Raw genomic sequence first — 21,552 nt, forward strand, 5'->3', positions numbered from 1 at the left:
CGATTTATATATGTACAGCCCTAATGAAATGTGTTATGCCAAGTTAATAAACTTTAAGCAAACTTATATTGGAGTTTAAGTTATTGTTGATCTGCATGTCCGGGAAGCAGTCTATTTCACACGGAGATTTTTTTTTTTTTTTTTTTTTTTTTCTCACAAGGTCGGAAGGGTGTGGTAAAATGACCAGATTTTGAGTGTCAGGAAGAGTCACTCGCAGAACTAAAACAAGCAATAAATCACTCACAGCTATGCCATACTTACAAACACTTTATTGATTTTCAGTTGAAATAAATATACACCTTTATGTTAACAACAATATGTACATATAAACTTGACACTTTCAGTACTGAAAGCCACTGCCTTATAATTCCGTACAATCCTGAATCCAAAGGTCACTACAAGATCAAATCAACAGCATTTGACTAAATTCTAACATGCATTAGAAGCTTCAACTAGCACTGACACAGTGCATCATCTAACCACTGAGACAGCTTGTGTTGGCACACAAAAGTTATCCTTCAGTAGATATATAGGCAATGCATTATTTCCTGTCTGAGGCTAATTAATGGTGGCAAGCTGTACAAAAACTTTCGGTGAGGACAATTTCTGACCAGGAGTGCTCTTTCATTTTACCACCCATAGCCGAGGCCGTGAACTTACTTACATGGGTTAAAGTCTCGTGAACCACATGGTGGACAATGGACTGCCCATGCCTAAACGTGTTTATTGGAAACCTGCTGTACGTCAAGCTGAAATATTAAGTTTGTTTCTTTCTATAAACTGTACATGTTTGTTATGTTACTTTCACTTGGGCAATGAAACCAAAAGTAGTAAATGATTTACCTATCAGTGTTTGGCAAGAGTAATTCATTTATGAAATCACTGTTAGCGTTAAATGTTAAAAGTTTCCTGAATATTAAAACATAGCTTAATGAATACAATTTCAATACTTCATGCATGTAGACTTATAGAACTACTTCTATGTTAATACGGCCTGCCATCCTAAAGAAACTATTTCACCAAGTAGCTTATGTCGTACCCTGAGCATCAGTGCCGAATAACAGGGAAATCAATATGTTAAACAAAATGGTAGGGGTGGTATCTTAGAAAGTTCTGCACATATGTAGAGCACAGTAGCATGACAAGGATAATTTATTGTTGACTCCACAAGTGTATATTGAATACCATACATTTAAAATTTCATGACACTGTATTGTGTATTATTTATTTTATTGGTGTATTACGCCATACTGAAGAATATTTCACTGACGTGACGGTGGCCAGCATTAGGGTGGAAGGAAACCGGGCATATTAATTCCCATAAATTACCAAATTCATGATTTCATTACTTTACTGTCACTATTTATCAATACTTGTATTAAGCTAAAGTTTTGCTTTCATGTCTCTCCTACAAGAGAGCTCTTATTAAGCCAAAGAATTCTTACGAAGCAATGTGATAAATTGAAATTATTTGGAGAAAATACATGTGTGTACTTCCTTGAAACAGTCAAAATGACCTCTGTCTATTTGTGATATTGATGTGGTTTTATATGAAGGGGAGTAGTTTTCTAGCGCTCCTACCATCAGAGGCCATGGGGAACTCCCCAATGCCTCAGGACATGGAGGTGGATTTCGGACAAAGAGATCAAATCTGGTGAATGCATGAAGCAGCCAGTTTTTGAATGGAATCGGCAATATGCATGTGTCACTTAACACCTGCAAGATGTAGGTCCTAATACCTGAAGGCATGGGCACCCTCCAGTCCACCAAGTGGTTCACGTCAAACAAAGAGCTGTGGCGTATTTACCAGCAACACAGCTCACATCAGTTAAGAGAAGTGCCTGAAACATGTCTGGTTCAATGTGCCCCCACCCACTAGACGATGCCCGTAGTTGGTGGCTTTTCCAAAGAGATGAGTTAACTATTAAATCACACGAGTCCGTACAAAAAAAAAGAGAGCAGGATTCAATTTCATCTGTTTAGTTCTCTGAAATACCATAATTTCATTATATAAAATTTACAACCTCTTGCATGTTTCAGCCAACTTCTGTAATCAATACATTTTCACTTTTTCCAAAAAGAAGTTTTAGTTCATAATTAAGAGGTTGAGGCATCACCACGTATATATGTCAAAAGTTCCACAACGTTTCAACCCTCTTGCCGTACCCTTTTACAAAAATTTCGTGGTGATGCCTCGACGTTTCATATCCTTGAAACTCACACACAACTATCAGCAACTATCTGTCTAAAGCAGTATATAATGCTGTAGTTGGAATTGGAATTGGTCGTTCATGCATTACCATACAAGATAAGTACTCTGTAACGGGAACTCCTGGTCATGTGGTATGTAGGATAGGTTGTAATAATACAACATGGAAAACACTACTGCTACGTCAAACTGAGTTTTGCACTTTCTCAACAAATAAATGTACTCACCCTGCTTATTTGAGACTGCTTATACAGCAACTTTTGAGATCAAATAATATTTTCACTGATGTGTTGTTTCTACCACAAGAAACATCTGATGACAAAAAACACATCAAATACGCACGAGAAAATAATGCGTAAGACTAGAGTTACATGCAACTTGACAACATTCTAGCAATTTTGGCCCATGTACATTTTCTCATCTCTTGGATACACATGAAAACATTTCTCTACAGTGCTATGACAGAACATAGTACAGTGTATAGAGGGCAGTGATGCCTGATAATGCTTTTAACCTGAAACAATTCAGTTCCAAAAAAATACAGTTAACCTGCTAATCCAGCTTAATATTTCTGTTACTACTTTTATGCAGCTGCCATTTAAAAACGAGTGAGTTTTACATACAGGATAAAGTTCACTCTGCCGCTTAAAAATCAGATGTGTAATAAACTTTAGCTGGCTAAGACGACTGATTTGCTCTTACAGATAATACTACGCCCTTTTACTCTCGCGCGTTACTGTTATAATCTGCCAAGGAATGCCACAATGATTCATTTACACATTTAGAGGTCTTTCAGGTGTTTGATTGTGTTCATTTCATTCTGATATTTCCTGTGTGAGACTTGTCGGACTTGTCAATCAGTGTATTCAACAGTTTGATTGGTCCTGCCCAGCAGGTCTTCATGTGAAGATCTTTTCTAGAGGAATGAGTACTTGGAATTTAAAGACAGTGACTGGCCACCCAGAGCCAATCTGTCATCTAAATGTATATGTATGCTATGTCTTACAAACCCCGACCACAAAAAACATAATCAGAACTCTTGAAAAATTGCCTTTTTTTCTCTCGCACCAAACACTACTCTCTGTCCCAATACGTATGTCATGAAGGTAATTATAAACTGACTGTTTCTTGCTGTATCTTACTTAGTCGTGCACTACAGCTCCCCAGAAACTAGACATAACATGAACAACCAGCAAAACTGATTTACAAAAGGTCTTCAAAGATGTTCACTCATTTTAATACAAGTACATATCAAATTGCTTATCAATTTACTGAGTCACAGGTCCGAGGAAGATAACACTAGTTTCCAAAGAAACATGGGCAGAATGTATTCTCACAATATAAATAATTAGAAGACAGTACTTCCCTATGGAATCTACCAACATTTCAAGATGAGAAATTTTTTCAACACTGAAATATGGGTACACAGTAGTGGACAGTGAATATCTCCTAAAGTTCAGTCAAGTGAAGTACTAAAGTTTATAAAAAACTTCAAATCACAATTTTTTGCCAGTATTGACTTACTGTACATAAATACTGACAACCTGATTCTCTCTATTAATGACTTAAAAATGGCACCATGTACCAACAAGGAATCATCTTCCATTTACACACTAAGACGTCATTACATTGCATTACTTGTCTGGTGTTAAACACCATTCTCAAGAAGGTTCTTGTGTGTTATTTGTGGGTAAATGACAGAAGGCCAACTGGTAGGCGACCTGTACAAGTTACTGAAAGTGAAATCATTATATACTATCGTTATTATCGCTATGAACAATTAAATAACACATTCACAAATGCACCTGTAATGGTGTATGATCAATGCCATGAATTTCGTGTACGAATTATATCGCAGTGTTTAACTGATTATGTCCTTGCTGGAGTTGTATGACAGACAGGTCTCTAAGGATGACAAGAGTGTCATTTTAGGACTTGCCTCTTGAATTAAGAAATACAGCCCTGTTGTCAATGACAGTAATATTAGCATGTAACATAAAGTTTGTGATGAAATATTAATGATGTATATGGAATTACTAGTAGCCTACAGTGGGGCTTTGGTATCTGCACAAATCACAGATGAAGAAGAATTAATTTGGATAAGGAAGTAATTTATGCAACAATGATGCGTCCCCCTTCTGATTTTGTGAATGGCATAACATTTCTTTTTTTTTTTCTCACCATAAGCACACTTTTGCACAATTATGGGCTTTTATACAAGGTATTCCAGGGATCAAGATCCATTTAATCTAGAAACTGACTCAACAGACTGAAAAAACATTGCACAAATGCCTCATGAATTTAGCAATGTGTTGGAATAAAAGCTGTCTGCTGTGGAAAACTATGTTCATGGTAGGGACTAGACAAAGAATCAACCTGTCAATATCTAAGTAACCTGGTTTTATCTTGGTCAAAACAGGAGATACATTTTAACACATCATATATGTGTTAAGGTAGAGTCCAATGCCAGGCCTGATAATGAGAATATCCTCAAGCCAAAGTTGACGGAGACAAAAGAAAACATGGACGAACAATGAAAAATGATCTTTTCTGGAGACCTATCTCAAAATCTACTAACATGGATAATAGTGAATTGCTAGCATCAATTTGTCTTGACAGTGGGATTCGTCAGCCTTCTACAAAGGCAAGCAAATCTTGTAACTGATAAAACAGCAGTGCCCTCTATCTATTTGAAAAACAATGTCAGCTTTATTATTCATGATTACTGGTGTTGGTATTGAGGTCAGTGGTATTGTTATTTAAGTAGGTAGAGGGCACGGCTGTTTTATCAGTTACAAGATTTGCTTCCCTTTGTACAGTGCTGGCGGAGCCCAATAAGAGAAATCTGTTTATGACACAAACGTGTAATTCTTCAGACATTCACTCTGTGTGCATGTATGCCTTATCCAAACAAGAATATCTTTTGCATCACAGTTTGAAATGCTAATTATATGTGTTGGGTCAATTAAACTGTGAATAAAAACGAAAAAGTCACTACATCCATATCACAAAACTGATTTAAATGTCGATAAGACGAGATCAACCTGATTTCTATCCTGATAAGCGGTTACACCCCTCACAGGAGCTGTTACACCCCTCACAGGACCGGTTACACCCCTGACAGGTGCTAGTTGTTGTCTTGCCTGTCAGCTATACAATAACGTCTCGACTGTAGTGCACCAGAGCTGGCGATGATGTTGTGAACTACTAGAAGTACTGTAAATCTCAGCTGGCCAGGCCTGCTGTGCCTTTAGTACTCTGTCCTTCTTGTTCCCCATCAGACAATCCATCTGCGTTACCCGTGTCAAGGTCAAAGTTCTGTTCAACATAAAAGAACACAGAAATCATATTAATTCACCTGACAACACATGCCATTCATCTCTCCACAAATGTGGTATGTACTAAATTAAATACACAGTTTTGAACAGCTTTTTAAAAAAATATATATACAGCTGCTAAACCAGCGGTGCCAGGATTCAAGCCAGTATTTCAGCCTATGTGGTGTCACTTTCGGTTAATTGAATTGCGTCTTTATGCACTGGGATATAAACACTGTAATTAGAAAGCGTACATTCTTCCCAACCATCAATACATTGTATGTACACTACACCATGTACATAATGGAAATGTGACAAATGCAGTAAACTACCCTTTGGACAATTTTTGAAGAACTGCAAGCCCTGTGTTTTTTAACACAATTCAACAACTTTCAACATTACATACATACATAGCCCCTCTTTACACAATGATTTTCAGCTTTCAGGCTGTAACAGTTTTTTGTCACATGACTGGCAAATATGGCGGAATTGCGCTTTGATCGCAATTTGCAACAGAAGTATAAAATTCGCTTGAAAAACGTAAGGCCATATTTGTGATCACAATGTCAAACTACTAGTATCTCATGTAACATGTTCAGAATCTTCAAATTCAAATTTTTAGATTTCATGCAACATTAGTTCTGCTGTGTGAGATAAAATCTAATTTGCACATATGTGAACTTCATGTCACTAAATTTCATGTCACTGGACATGGATTTCTGGAGAAAATGACACTCAAATATTTTCATGTCAACTCAAAATGGCCATCAGGTCATTTGACTGAAGACACCCAAATTCTTACTGGCCAAAATTCACCCCAAGGTCTACTATCTACTGTAAGTTTCACACATTTCTGCCTTGCTGTTTTAGTTTTCTAATTTTGAAAAATGCACACAAATGTGATTTTTTTGGACATATCCCACTTTCAGTTTACAGATGTCACTTCCCTTTATGTAAAATTTGTCCCCTTGCCTTGAGATGATGTTAGGCCTTAAGACTGTGTCTATAGCTTCTTTTCTTAAGGAGAAATACATGTACCAAACTCAACTTTTGTAGATATCATTCTGGTTTAGCAAAAATTGCATATTCCAAATCAGCATCCAATACTGCATCAGAAAACATGCCTCGAGAAAAGAACATGCCACGGCCTTGTTCAACTACAGTTTTAGTTCCAGCTCTACCGCCTCAGCTGTTCTGGAGAAGATTTTATTCTTTTCAGACAAAATCCAACATGGCCATCAAGTCACAAGATCAAAAGTTTCCAAAAGTTAACTCGAAGGTGCACAACTTCAAGACCTTACCTCAAACATACCGAAGCTTCCTAAATGTCAAATTTCTCAAAAAAAATAAACAATTCTGGTGACAATAACAATAAAAATTAGCAACTTATATCACTTGTTATTGGCCCCATATTTGAGTGTTACACCCGGGGATAATACCTCCAAATGTATGAGCTAGGCTTTAAATTCACCTTAAATCTGAAAGAAATTAAATTCCAAAACTACTGCAACTTTCTATAGATATAATTTTGCTTTAATGCCAACATGTAACAAATAAAATCCCTTTTAAGTCAAACCTCTGATTACCACTGTCCAGTCTGAAAATAACATTTTCATTTTCTTTAAATGATGACTACACTCTGTGTAAAATGGCTGGTGTTCTGGAGTTGCATGTCTAGTGTTCTGATTGGCTGTCCTTAGTTCTATCAGACACAATGATTGGCACATCACTGAGTTTTACTGGTCATTCTGCATAACAGGCCATTACTACTTATACAGACTTACTCACATAAACACAGCTAATACTGATTAGCTAAATTTTTACACGATAGTTCAAGTAAGGATCGAAGGGCATAAATGCAGCCAACGTGAATCACAAATTCTGTTTGGGAATAAAGCATATAAATTTTTACAAAACATGTGCTATCAGCACCTACCTGTGCCCATGTTATTGAGTTTACATATCTTTCAGTCACTTAACTAAACCTACTTGTCAGTGACTGCCTTGTTAAAGTCATGATCATATAACCCAATGTAGCAGTTCTCCCCTTACCTCCAGCTCTCTCATAATCTCATCCATGAAATCTGTTGGGTTTTCTTTGTATATCACCGCAGCCTTGATGGCATCCCGAAATAGCTGTCAATCACAAACAGCATCCATCAGCAAATGTCAAGAATGACACGTTACTAAATAGTAAATATATTACTGTATTTCACATACAAGTTGGTCCAAAAAAAAAAAAACAGGTCATAAAACTAAATTACTTTTGGTACTAAGGAAAGACCAACAGAGTTCTCAGAACTGTGAAATAACAATCCAGTGAAGTACAGTGAGCATTCACTTACTCATTCTGATCAGTCATGCAGGTTTATTCATTTATTTATTTGATTGGTGTTTTACGCTGTACTCAAGAATATTTCGCTTTTACGACGGCAGCCAGCGTTATGGTGGGTGAAAACCAGGCACAGCCCGGGGGAAACCCACGACCATCTGCACGTTGCTGTAGGACCCAGTCATGCACGTGCGAAAGTCTTAATCACACAGATGTTAAAATAACACACTTGTTTTCTGTTGTGTATATCAATGTATTGAACAATTGTTGTTATAATGAACATGGGGGTGGGGGGGGGGGGGAATAAATGGATTGGCGACCCATGAATCAGAGCAGTTGGTGCTCACTGGATGAAAATGGGGCTGAACCAGGTAAAACAATTTAAGAATAAGAAGTGAGTCTGACACACACAATTTCATTGATTTTAACAGCTTTATATAAGCAAAACTTGGGAGTTTTAACTTGTTACTTTCAGTCAGTTTCTATAGACACCAGAAATCTGGGATTCCAAAACTGTCAGGCCCTGTGTGAAACAGTATGATTACAACAGCTAAGTTCAGCTCAATATGAACCTGCAATCGAACACAAAATCCATACCAGAAAGCCTTTGACCTAAATACAAATCACATCGGTGTGACTTGCTATTTCCATTCCTCTGCTATAGAAATCCAAAATTTGATTACAGCAATACAAACTTGAAATACCAAATCTGAAAGCTTTATCTGAAGGGCTTAGACTTTTGAAGGGATGAACACTGTACAACAACATAATCTCTTTGGCACAATATGTAAGAATCAGAGGCAATTGGCCTTCAATGTAATGAAATATCAAATTCTATCATGGTATTTATTTTTGTCATGTTCAAAGCCAGTTATGGGATGTCAAAACACACTATTTGACCCTAGTGGAGGAGTTGGAAAGGTCAGACTGATATAATGCACTTCACACAACACTTAGCAGGTGATGGGTTGATAAACCCCGGTGACTGTGTTACTGTGTGGTATTGCACTAATCCCATACCATTAACAGCGGTCAGTTTTGACCATGCCACAGACTGCACAGTATTATGCATTTAGATGTGTTTTCCATTCCAAACTATTTTATTACTCACCCTATATCATTTCACTCACCTTGACTACATTTGTTCCATCTGATGCAGACACAAAGTAAAATGGCATATTGTATTTTTTAGCGAAATGGAAACTTTTCTTAGTAACACTGTAATCAACTGAAAATAGAAAAACAGATGAAGGAATGATTGGGGTTTACACCCTCATTGTTGTAAAACTGAACATGCACAATTATTTACTGGTAAAAACAAACTGAATTCACTCACAATATCTGCCAATTTCACCACCAGAAACAAATTAAGACAGTCCAAACTGCCTTTGGCATGTAACTGGCAGACCTTCCCGCCCAGAAAATGTCCAGATTTTCACTCGCCAACGAGTGTCTTTAACAGCCACAACCTTCTCCCAGAAAATAGTTTAAGTCATGGTCAAAACAATAGAGATATCACTTTCTCCTGTAACAATTTGATTGCCAAAACCAAAGTAATTCAACATCCCATAAAAATCAAATAAATTGTGCCAAAACTTTTAAACATGTTTACATTACTTTACATTTGCAGATTAATTAACCTCCACACTAAAGGTTAACCTACCCATGTATTTCGGTTGACAACACACACAAACAGTACTCATGCTCACCTTCTATTTCTTTGGCAGCAGACACAGTACTCGTGTTTTAACAGTAACTTATTATCTACATGCATTTCTTTGGCAGCAGACATAATACCATGCTTATTTTCACCACTCGAACAAAGTACTTATAGTCACCATCTATTTTGTTGATAGCACACACACACAGTACTCATGATTATAGTCACCGTCTATTTTGTTGACAGCACACAGTACTCATGCTTATACTCACCATCTCTTTTGTTGACAGCACACAGTACTCATGCTTATTGTCACTATTTTGTTGACAGCACACAGTACTCAGGCTTATAGTCACCATCTATTTTGTTGACAGCACACAGTAATCATCCTTACAGTCACCATCTCTCTTCTTGACAGCACACAGTACTCATGCTTATAGTCACCATCTATACTCATCATCTATTTTGTTGACAGCACACACACACACAGTACTCGTGCTTATACTCATCATTTATTTTGTTGACAGCACACACACACACAGTACTCATGCTTACAGTCACCATCTATTTTGTTGACAGCACGCACACACACAGTACTCATGCTTACAGTCACCATCTATTTTGTTGACGGCACACACACACAGAGTACTCATGCTTATACTCACCATGTATTTTGTTGACAGCACACAAGCAGACACCATACTCTTATGCTTTGAATACTCACCATCTATTTTGTTGGCAGCACACAGACATGGTATTTCAGGACGGTATTCTCTTAACTCCTTCAACCAATTTGGTAGATTTTTATATGTAACTTTTCGACTACTATCAAAAACCTGTAAACCAGAAACAAATAGAAATTTATCCACTGTTTAATTCACCATAAACACCTTACATGAGGTGAACACATATGCTAGCTAATTCATGAGAATGGACATACCGTGTGCATGTACATACAAAGAACATTGTCTTCGTTTTATATCTTCCAAGGTGTCTTCACATGCAGTTAGCAGCATCTACCTCAGCATAGGGCTGTGTCTGTACATTGCAATATTTCTAACTGACAATTTTAAGCAAGGTCCCATACATGAAGCATATCAAAGACTGAAAAAGCTTTGTAGGTAAATAAGAGAGTGTAAATAGCCTGGGGTTGCACAGAAGTCAAAGCTGATGTGTCACATAAGTGACAAATATACAAAATAGCGAGCTTCTACAGTTTTTCAAACATACTGCCCGAAGTGTGCTCTATCTGCATATTAAATTACTGCCCGAAGTGTGCTCTATCTGCATATTAAATTACTGCCCGAAGTGTGCTCTATCTGATATTAAATTTCTGCCCGAAGTGTGCTCTATCTGCATATTAAATTTCTGCCCGAAGTGTGCTCTATCTGCATATTAAATTTCTGCCCGAAGTGTGCTCTATCTGCATATTAAATTTCTGCCCGAAGTGTGCTCTATCTGCATATTAAATTTCAGCTCAAGCAAATCAGCCATTCTGGAGAAGAAATTCAAGCGATTCAACTCTGTGGCATTTACAGTTTTTATTCAGTTACACTAAAAAATGAGGCATAATAAAAACAGTCACACGTTTTTTAACATCTGTTTCAGAACAAATCTGTTTAACACTTTCTCCATGACACACCATTCTAATCAATCAATTCTTTGCTCTCTGAAAAGACCCCAGGCTTTTCTGATAGGAGTGAATAAAAGATGTAAGCCATACATGACAATGACCTCTCTGCACATTGAGATCACCTTGGCAAACGTGTACAAATTTTCACTGGTCAAAGTGGATGCATGTTTTTATTAGTATTCACATAACTTGCATACACCCAGAGTGTCCTCAACGAAATCTCAAATATTCCAACGAAAAAAAAAACCCAACTTCTTCCATACCAGGCATAATGACCGCCCAAAAGTGAACCATAGTCTCCATGCTTACAACCAATCTGTACTATTTGGTATCAATTTGGTGAAATTTTACCCATATTTACCTTCCCATTTTGTTTAGTCAGAGTAAGTTTCACAACAGCAACAACACGGGAATTTTGCCACATGTCAAAATGCTTAATTCAGCACTTGCACGATTGGTTTATATTTTACGTAGCCTCTCCTTGTGTCATTTGAAAGTGTTTTGTCATGATCTATACATTGATAGTTTCGCTTTAGTGACAATCATTTTCATTATAGCTAATCCAGTCATTTTTTCCATTCATATCTAAGTATCCATAACAACTGCATTTTGGCTGATTGCAAACTGTTTATATGCTGCACCAGGGCCTTTACCATGGTGAGTAACGCTGGAGCGAGACTCAATCACATGGTCCAGAATACCTCAGCATCCTCTTTTAATGGTCTTGTAAGGTTTAAAAGCCGCTATTTTGACCATCTGAGGCATTTAACAACAAAACTTCTACTCTGGCATAGCTCAAGCCAGTCAGACTGTTATTTTCTTCTTCTTGTCTCGTTTTGTTTGGTCCATGTGGTCATAATGTGTGATGTCTCAGCAGCCATCAACAGTTCCCCGCCCTGGTGTTAGGGCTTTTTCAGCAAGCCTTGGGGGCACCATTCAGCAAGCCTTGGGGGTCAATGCAGCTTAATCTGTTGGACTGAAAAACTTCTCCTGGTACCAGTGGCGAAGCACACCTTTCTTGAGGTGCTATGGATGCGGACATGGTGGACCAAATACTCTTTCTCCAATGCCAGCCTGAAAGTTTATCCAGACACGTTGCCGCTTCTAAGAAACAAGGCAAACTCCAAACTTCATTGTAAGATTCTGCCCTGCCAGAGGAGTTGCACGCCTGTCTGCGCCTGCATCTGCTCCATCCTCTGTTCCTATCTTGCCTTCGGGTTTAGCATGTTTCTATGCCAAATGATGAAAATTATGCCCAAAAATTTTTGTTTCAAAATTTTCATGTTTAACGTATTTTTATACCTGTTAGTTACCCCTCTACATTATGTGTATTTTCCATAATTGGTCTGACTTTCTCAGAAATTACGTTATCGTTGATCCTGCTCAGAACTCGGTGAATTGTGGTCGCTACAGTGACAAGCCCAAGCATATTTGACTAATCATTCGGCATCATTTTGTTTTAGCACTGAGATTTCCTCAAGCAAACTACTCACTCATTCATAAATATCTCCCTACATTCACAGATGGTTTCTTGCACCAGTGTTAATTGTTCCAAACGGGCTGGGATGATTTACAGCATCATCTTGTTTCGATTTCCATGTGATGTGACAATTGGACAAGAATGGACTTCGGAAAACAAAGCGATCCAAGTTTTCCCCAAATTACCAGATCCAAATGTGCTCAGCTGTCACTGTCAAATTCCTCCATTAAATGGTCATAGATTTTTAGTTCCAACTGATACCATGGTATGTTGAATGACATGTCTTCCTTGGTGTGTAAATTTAGGTTGGTCTCTGTCAACTGCTTGTTAGCCCGCTATACACGTATACACAGTGTGGGCAAGTTGACATGTACTCAGACACTGCGATGGTTCTTCGGGCCAGCTTAGCGTCCCCTCCGCGCTCCTACATCTACACCCATTCAGCCCGTCCCCCAAAGATTTCTTTTTAAACAGGGACCCTCGCTGATGACACCCCTGCAAACTACTTAATTTCTGGACTGACTGCTGGAGCCTTTAGAAAACTATGCTTTGAAGCCATTTTTACTTCCAAAATTTTTGGTACTGTTATATGTTATTGGACATTCTAATCTGCACATTAAGAAATAAAACCAAACCATATCTTTTAACATTACAAAATCAATCTGAAAACTTCATATGATCTTGATCTTGGTGTGGTGGGGGGGCGGGGGGGGGGGAGCATTGTTCATTTAGTTTCACACATGAACCTGGCAACAGAAACCAGAAAGAGGTAACTTTCTTCTAAACAAACAAACGCATGGACAGCGTATGCCATCAAATGTGTTGTTGATTTGGCATATACAAGTAGCTATACTTACTAATATACAAGCATGAGCTTGATGGTAGTATGATGGATGCATATTACTGAACCTTTCCTGACCAGCTGTGTCCCAGAAATCTGAAATGATCATCATGGTGACCAATTAAAGCTGGATGAGATCAGGATTACACATCCAGGAACACCAACATGAAATTACCAAAATTGTTATAAACAGGGCAGAGAAAACCTTCTTAGCTTTAAAGCTTGATACTTTCAGATTCAAAGCTTGTGTGACTGAGCTTGCTTTGAACATTATAAAGCTTGCATTATTCTGTTCACCTTCACTGGCTTACCCATGGACGGGTACATATGCACCTTCCTGAGGCCCTTGACTTAATGAATAAACCAGTCACAGTGTAAAATACAAGTTGTGTTTTCAGTTTTTGTTCACAGAGAGGATTTGAGATTTACAGAATCATAATACTGCCCCATTTACCTTAACATTGCTTTTCTAGTAGTATTTGGATTCAGACATTAACGACATAAGTATGTATGAGGTATGAACTAGTAAATTCCAATACCTCACAAAATATTTGTTTAAAGGAGAAGACAGCACCTGGCTAAAACATATTTCATGAAAAAAACAGGATGCTCAAGCTTTCTAAAAAGTATCATACATCACTTTTCCGACGAGATTTCACCGAATAAAAGACAAAACAAAATGACAAAACTGAACTAACAGCTGGTGTGAATCGAGACATATTCAAAAGATATTGAGAAATCGATAATTACCATTTAGTTATGTGAACACTATCGCGTATATCGAGCTATTCACACAGTGTTGTGGTACAGATTTATGCCATTTACTGACCACCACAAATGTAAATCCAGTTGATTTAAACAACAGTTTATAAAATGATATCGGACAGTGTATCCCAAAGCGCATGCATTTCCCCATTAGGCCTCACTTGTATAGTTACACTGTTCAAACTATACAAATAAATGTGTTGTGTACATTGTTCATTTTAGTGTTTAACAAGCAGTTTGTAAATTGTAAATATTAAAGTTAGCGAAATATAAACCTTCAGGATGTCAAACTAGAAAACAACATCTCATCCGACAATGGCTAAAAGTAAATCTTTTGAAGTAATCATTTTTTTCTCCGCATTTATCACAAACTGACATGACTGAAGAATTTTAATGTGGCTCATTTGTGTTTCTCGCAGACCAGCGAGATTTTTTTCTATTTAATTTTTTTCTTAAATAGTAAAAGCAGTAAAATTATTCAAGCACAGTTTTGGAGCTGATGTGCATTCTCTGAAAGCTGATCTTAATAATTCAGCACCACTGCACTATGGATATAATGGGAGGGGTTGACACACTTGTTGACCCAGGAAAAGTAACCATGCAGTTGAATCTCTCTAACACTCATTTACTAGTAATTGAGCATGGCTACGTGTACACTGCAAAGTTTTGATGAGAATGTCAAACTGATCAAACTGATCAAACTGAATGCATGACTTCCAACCTGCCTTTTGATGTACATGCTCCTTACCATATGACTAATAGATGTATATATTTATTTATGTGATTGGTGTCTTACGCTGTACTGAAGACTATTTCACTTATATGATAGCAGCCAATATTATGGTAGAAGGAAACCAGCCAGAGCCCAGGGAAACTCACATTCATTCTCAGGTTACAGCTGGAGAGGAAGCCAGCGTGAGCTGGGCTTGAATTCAGAGAGACCGCATTGGTCGGAGGCTCCTAGGTGCCGGTGTGCTAACTCAGCAGTGGTTGTACATTCTACTGTACATTGCAACCTAGGTCCCTGCGAAGAATCCACAGATACTGACCTGGAAAGCCTTACAAATAGTAGTCCTCCTACGGTACCAACAGTTATTTTGTTTGTTTATTTTACGCAATAGGGGCTACTTGAGCTTTCATCGCCAATACCCACACCTTTTTCCAGCCGTATGCTTCCCAGCCGACAATTCCGAAAATACCTCCAACGTTAAACAGAGTAAAGGTGACATCACACTTCCCTCAACAATGTTGATAAGTGTGCTCTCAAAATCAAGTTTCACTGAACTTTTTCTTGGGTTCAAAAAAAATCCAAAAGAACTGTTTAATGTCGGTTTAAAACACTTTCATTGAAAATAGACAATAACCAGGTGCTGTCTTCTTCTTTAATTGGTAACATGTATTTCCAATACTCAAGATTATTCCCCTGCTCTATGTGAGTGGAGCAGCCGCAAAATCTGCCAAAAGAAAATTTGCCTCAATCGGGTAATCATATCAGGTAAATAATTTTTCCCCAGACTTTGTTTATACTTCAATAAATTTGCCAACTGTTCATTTTTTATTGCTTTGAGCAGGGCTCTCAAGTGAGACCTAAGTGACAGCATTGGTGAGTTGAAACATACATATACTTGTACTGAACTGTTTAAACACACACTGGCTGATTCAACATACCTACTGAAACTTTCTTCTCATTCACCTCTGTTTTGTAGTTGAATAATGTCAGTGCAAATGTGGACAACTGTTGTGGCTGACTGGTTAGTTAAGGTAAGTCAGCTCAGCTATATACATATAGCAGCCTTTATTGTTCATAAACAATGAAATAGCACATGTAGAACAGATTAAAAACACGATTTACAGTGTTACAGCTATATACATTTCAGATTTACATTTTTATAGTTACACAGGTATGGACCTGGATTGATAAATGTAACCTGTAGAAATTCATAGGTAAACATAGTAAAGACGTCAGCATTGCTAATCAATACAAAGGCAGGTAAAGTTCATTTAAAAAAAACCTTGCAACTAGTAACTGTAAACCACCAACATGTCGGCAAGCTACGGACAGAATTTCCCACATGAATATCAAAAGGTTACATGGCCTAGGTTTGACAGGAAAAACCATATTTAACAACAAATTCTTATATCGTTTAAAAATAATGATTTCCACCTCTTACAGAAATAACATGACAATAAAACCTTCAAAGATTGTGCAATATCCTTTATTATATATGTAATGGTACCTCTAACATTTCAAACACTATCACCACAATGTAGCTGTAATGTGGACAAAATAGCGCTAAGCCATAGTCATTCACTGTAATTTCATACAAGAATGATCAATTCATGGTCAGTGCAACATAATGCATGGCTGTGTGACCTAATATGCAATAAATTACATGTAACTGGGGGGTTTTTTACACATTCTTCTTTCAAACATGTTTATTTGGCTAGAACAGTTCAAGAGAGGAACCAATGCCAAGTAACAAAAAGGAATGCCATATTTTAAATCCATCTCTTTGGTCAGCTCAGCACGGCAACTGTCCAAGTGACACTGCTTGCCTGGTTAGCTGGATTACAGCAGCTAATTGATGACAAGCAGCTGTAGATACCAGATCTACAGCTGTTTATTCCAACTGAGTAGCAAATTGTGAGGTGAACTGGAATTTAGATAGGCTCACTATTCAATACAAACAATAAAAACCTCCTTCTCAGAAATGTTTTTACCTAAAATTAAGCTCCCTTGCATGGTTTCCTGCACATGTATACTTATCCAGCATGTAACCGTCTCACTATCTCAATATCTTTGTAAAGGATACTATCCATCCATGAGGAATCGTTCCACAAGCCTGTAATGAAAATTTGAAAAACAACTTGTCAAATGATCATAATAACTTACAAATCTTAATTTTCATGAGGAAGTTATTTCATAAGTTATCTCCAGAAGTTTTAGAAAACCAGCTACTCTCTGGTGCCAACATTAAACTCTGATTCGAATGCCATAACCATTAGAGGTACATTGCTAAACAAGATCAAATGTGTCGTTTAATATTTTGCATCATCTATTCACAGTAGGGTGTCTTGTACCTTGCTTGCCAACAGCTGGATTGCTTCATCTAGGAGCTGCAATACCAGACTAAAACTCCTTTACACCATCTTTAGCTCAATGCATAAAGAACTGAAATTGTGAACTTCGTAATTTATGGTACAGGGTAAGTAATATGCCCACAGAGCATCAGCGATGGTACATCCCCCTCCTATCATAGTGCTTTATATGCAAATAAACCCTTAGGCCATTACATTACACATGCAATACTTTTTAAGAAACCAACCCTAACATTTTGTTTATCAGTGATTCTAAGAACACACTCAGTCAGGAAGTCGGTAATTTACGGTTCTTAAACGATTAGTGTCCAAATTGGTTATTGATTATGAATATACAATTCACTCACCCGGTATATATTGTTAAATTGAGTATAAACAAAATATTGCAAAAAAACACAGTAATCTGAGTAATATGGCATTAAAATCACTATAATGAATGAGGCTGGGTTCATGCATTTTTTCCAACACTCAGTAGTCTCTGCCAAATGACATCATAAAGTCCAACGTTTTCAAACTGTCAGAGCTTCACCATTTAGTTCAGTGTTAAAAAGGCCACACAAGTCACAACATTTCTCCACGAAATGGTTTGCTGTTCTGCATATGGTTGTAAAAACAGGCTGTCGAAGAACACTGGAGATTTTTCAAGTTTCCAGATGATCTGCATGAAAGCATCGATTTTGTCATAAGGAGATTATTTAGGGCAGTAAATCTATTGTTTTTGGTGGATTTGAAGTCATAATTACATTTCTCAGAGGTCCTCCTGATAACATACTGTTAAACAGGTTATAATCTTTACACTTAAGGCAAGTAGCTAAATCAGGACAACCATGTAACATCGTTCTCGTGCTATTCTGCTCTACTTGTGTGCAAACCCTGAGCTCAATACATACGGGAGAAACCACCCCTAACACTTTGTTTGACACTGATTCTTATACACAATACACTAAGTCAGGAATTCAGTAATTTACAATACTTTATATGTACACTCCCAATCAATGATTGGGACTGTTTGAGAAATCACCCCTGACCCTTTGTTTAACATTGATTCTTATACACAATACACTAAGTCAGGAATTCAGTAACTTATGATACTTAGTATGCACACATTCAATCAACGATGGAATAGCATGCTTTTGTGCTCTACATATGTGCAAACTCTGAGCTCAACCCTGCAGTACTTTTTAAGACACCACCCCTAACATTTTGTTTAAGATTACTTTCTCTATTACTGAACGTCGATGCCAGCGACATAAGCTTGGCCTGTACTTTATACAGGCGAGCTAAACAATGAGAAGGCAGAAGTGCAAGCTTTTGGGCGGGAATTTTCGTAGCAGTAAGTACTCTAATATAATGCTGTCACTTTTATTTGAAGAAATCCCACATATGCAATTCTCCATCTTGAGGGACTATAACACAATAAAGCTATAACACTATAACACAACAATTGCATCGTAACACTTTACAGAAGTGAAGAGTTATCACTAAATTGATATACATCAGACGCAGAAATGGAGAGGGATAGTGGCAGCCACATGATACAGTGAACATCATCCTCATGTTGATAGCTGCACACTGTGAACCCACCCTGCAACTTGATGTCACCCACAACATGCCAGGGAGCATCAAATTGCAGCACCAGTCCACAGCCAGCTCATCAAAATGTAATTGGAATAGCACAATCTTTACCCGCTATTTCAAGGCTGTTAAATACAGGAAAACAGAATGTTGTACATAAACTGATGCTCCTGGAAAATGGCCTGAAAGGCAGGATGTAGTTTGCATCAGGAACAAATTACATATTCTATAACCGTAAACCGTTTTTGGTATTACATTAAGAGAACACCATCAAAGACTATAAATCTCATGTTAGACTCCCTTTACTGCACGAGCAAAACACTTGTTCGAATGATGCAACAACCTCTCGTGACATCATTAATTTCATTTAATCCTCGGCAAATTTTTCACCGTTCAAAACACTTCACTGATTATTTTCAACAGCTGCAGTTGCCATCAGTTTAATATTCGTTGGAACTGAAGTCAGTGACTGGTACCCCTTTTTTTTAGTGGCAATGGTCTTCCCACTACTTCACATGGGTGTGAAAATGTTGATATGACTCAATTAAGTTCTTTTCTTTTTGTTGTTATTTAATTACTTATTACCCACATTAAACATTTTGGGGAGTGGAAGAACAGAAATAATGTTCCTGTTATGAGCATCTAACAGCAGGTTCTTTATCAATAAGGTGGACGAGGTTAAAAAATTTCCTGAAATTAAACAATTTCATGTCATGGCACATCAACTCACTGTCAAGGCATCAATACCGGTAGCTTGTCATTTTAAAAGCTTTTGACACTTTATACATTTACTTCTTTCCAGAATAAGCTTTCAAAACAACACCATTGTCCACATTTGCCTGTCAAGTTGTTAGTTCTATAGATAGGAATGCTCAAATAAGGTTGTGACATAGGTCAATTGAGTGAACATGGCATCATGCAGTGAGTAGCTTAAGCCAGATTACTTTCGATTTCGACTGAAATTATCTGAGGAAACATCCAATAAAGGTCTGTGCCAACGGTTACAACAGAAAAGTTGCATAAATGTCTTAGCTTGTGGACAGACCATGTATTAAGTTGTTTTGGATATCGCATATGCAGCAAGCTTTGTCGGTGAGATAGCTAACTACAGATGCAAAGTGACAATTCGGTCCACACTACATAACTACTACCCATAACTAATGACACTAGCATTTAGTAAATTTTGTACATCTTGTTCAATCTATGCTTTAACTGTGTGAGAAATGTTTGTATTCATCAATGTTGATTATGGGTTCCCTACATGTAATTACTGGTGAGACTGATCCTAAACAGCAATGGAAGTACAGAGGTATTCAAGGTAAGGGATGTGATAGTATACGTAATCACAGTCCGATAGTATACGTAATCACGGTCCTACAGAGCTAAAGTTATCCTAGCTTAGACAGGATTTCCCGGCTTCGGAGTGGAGGGATGTCTGACACGGGTGTTATTCTCGAGAAATACCTTTCCATTAATTGTAAACAAATTGACAGTATACTAACTTTGATTTGCCAACTGCACTGTCTCCGAGGCATATCACTTTCACCTTAATTTCACCGTCTTCGCCCGTTTTATCATAGTCGGGCTGATGTTGGTCGGCCATTTCGGAAATATGTAATGGAAGGATCATGGGATATGATGCACGCACTTGGAAACGACCGAGAACGAGGCTGACGAGGAAAATCCGCGAACACAGCAAGAGCTTTCCCATGCTATTTTTAGCGCCAGCAGGCTTTACGGTAACAACGGTGCATGGGAGCTATATGCTCTTGGAAGCATCTTACAGCGATGTAAGTAGGCGATCACTGTTGTCCCATCTGACGTTGATGCCATATTCACGTTTTTATATTTGCTTGTTTTATTGCTAAAGAATGTAGGCTAATGCCCCTCTTAAAATTAACTCAGTCATTTACTCTCATGGGGCCTCGTGTGGCCTCCGTTGGTTAGCGCGCTAGAGCAGCGTAATGACCCAATAGCCTCTCACCAAAGTGGTCGCTGTGAGTTCAAGTCCAGGACATGCTGGCTTCCTCTCCGGCCGTACGTGGGAACGTCTGGCAGCAACCTGCGGATGGTCGTGGGGTTTCCGCCGGGCTCTGCCCGATTTCCCCCCACCATAATGCCGTTGTATAAGTGAAATATTCTTGAGTACGTGCGTAAAACACAAATCAAATAAATAAATTAAAATAAAAAAGAATGTGTACAAATTTGCACATCCGCAATGACAAATGTATTAGCGGCACACACATTATATACACAAGTCACTGTGGATGTTTTACATTAATTACACAATTTGTGCACTGCTGGTACACACAAAATTATGTGGATATGCATTTTTGCCACAACAGTGTGTACCACTTTATAGTACACGGTAGTTTTTAAAGAGCATTGCAACACCCATAATTATACAGGTGCAGCGGCATGTCTAATTGACTTGGGAACAGGGGTTACCATGCAAGACCTTCAGGCGGGGGTCCGGGGGCAGACGAGTGTACGGGGGACATTTTATCAAACCAGCCATGTCCGACATCATCTGTATGCCTACATTGGTTTACTTAGCCATGTTCATAGTTTCGAGCATCCGGGTTCCTCACAAGGAGGGGGAGAGGGTAAATAGTTAAGGAGCCAAATAGACGAAAAGCTG

General features: G+C 38.0%; 1 protein-coding gene across 1 annotated transcript; it reads right to left on the reverse strand.

Moving 5' to 3' along the window:
• Positions 1–3,294: 3,294 nt before the first annotated feature.
• LOC135472366 (rab-like protein 2A) lies at positions 3,295–20,514 on the reverse strand. Its single transcript, XM_064751842.1, has 8 exons — positions 20,414–20,514; positions 17,051–17,080; positions 15,906–15,985; positions 13,489–13,568; positions 10,243–10,354; positions 8,989–9,086; positions 7,579–7,662; positions 3,295–5,527 (listed from the first exon to the last, which is right to left on the reverse strand). Exons 1-8 carry the CDS (start codon positions 20,512–20,514, stop codon positions 5,435–5,437), a joined length of 678 nt encoding a protein of 225 aa, XP_064607912.1. The 3' UTR covers positions 3,295–5,434.
• Between the last annotated feature and the right edge of the window lie 1,038 nt (positions 20,515–21,552).

Source organism: Liolophura sinensis, chromosome 1 (assembly GCF_032854445.1).
Source record: "Liolophura sinensis isolate JHLJ2023 chromosome 1, CUHK_Ljap_v2, whole genome shotgun sequence".
NCBI classification, from domain to species: Eukaryota; Metazoa; Mollusca; class Polyplacophora; order Chitonida; family Chitonidae; genus Liolophura; species Liolophura sinensis.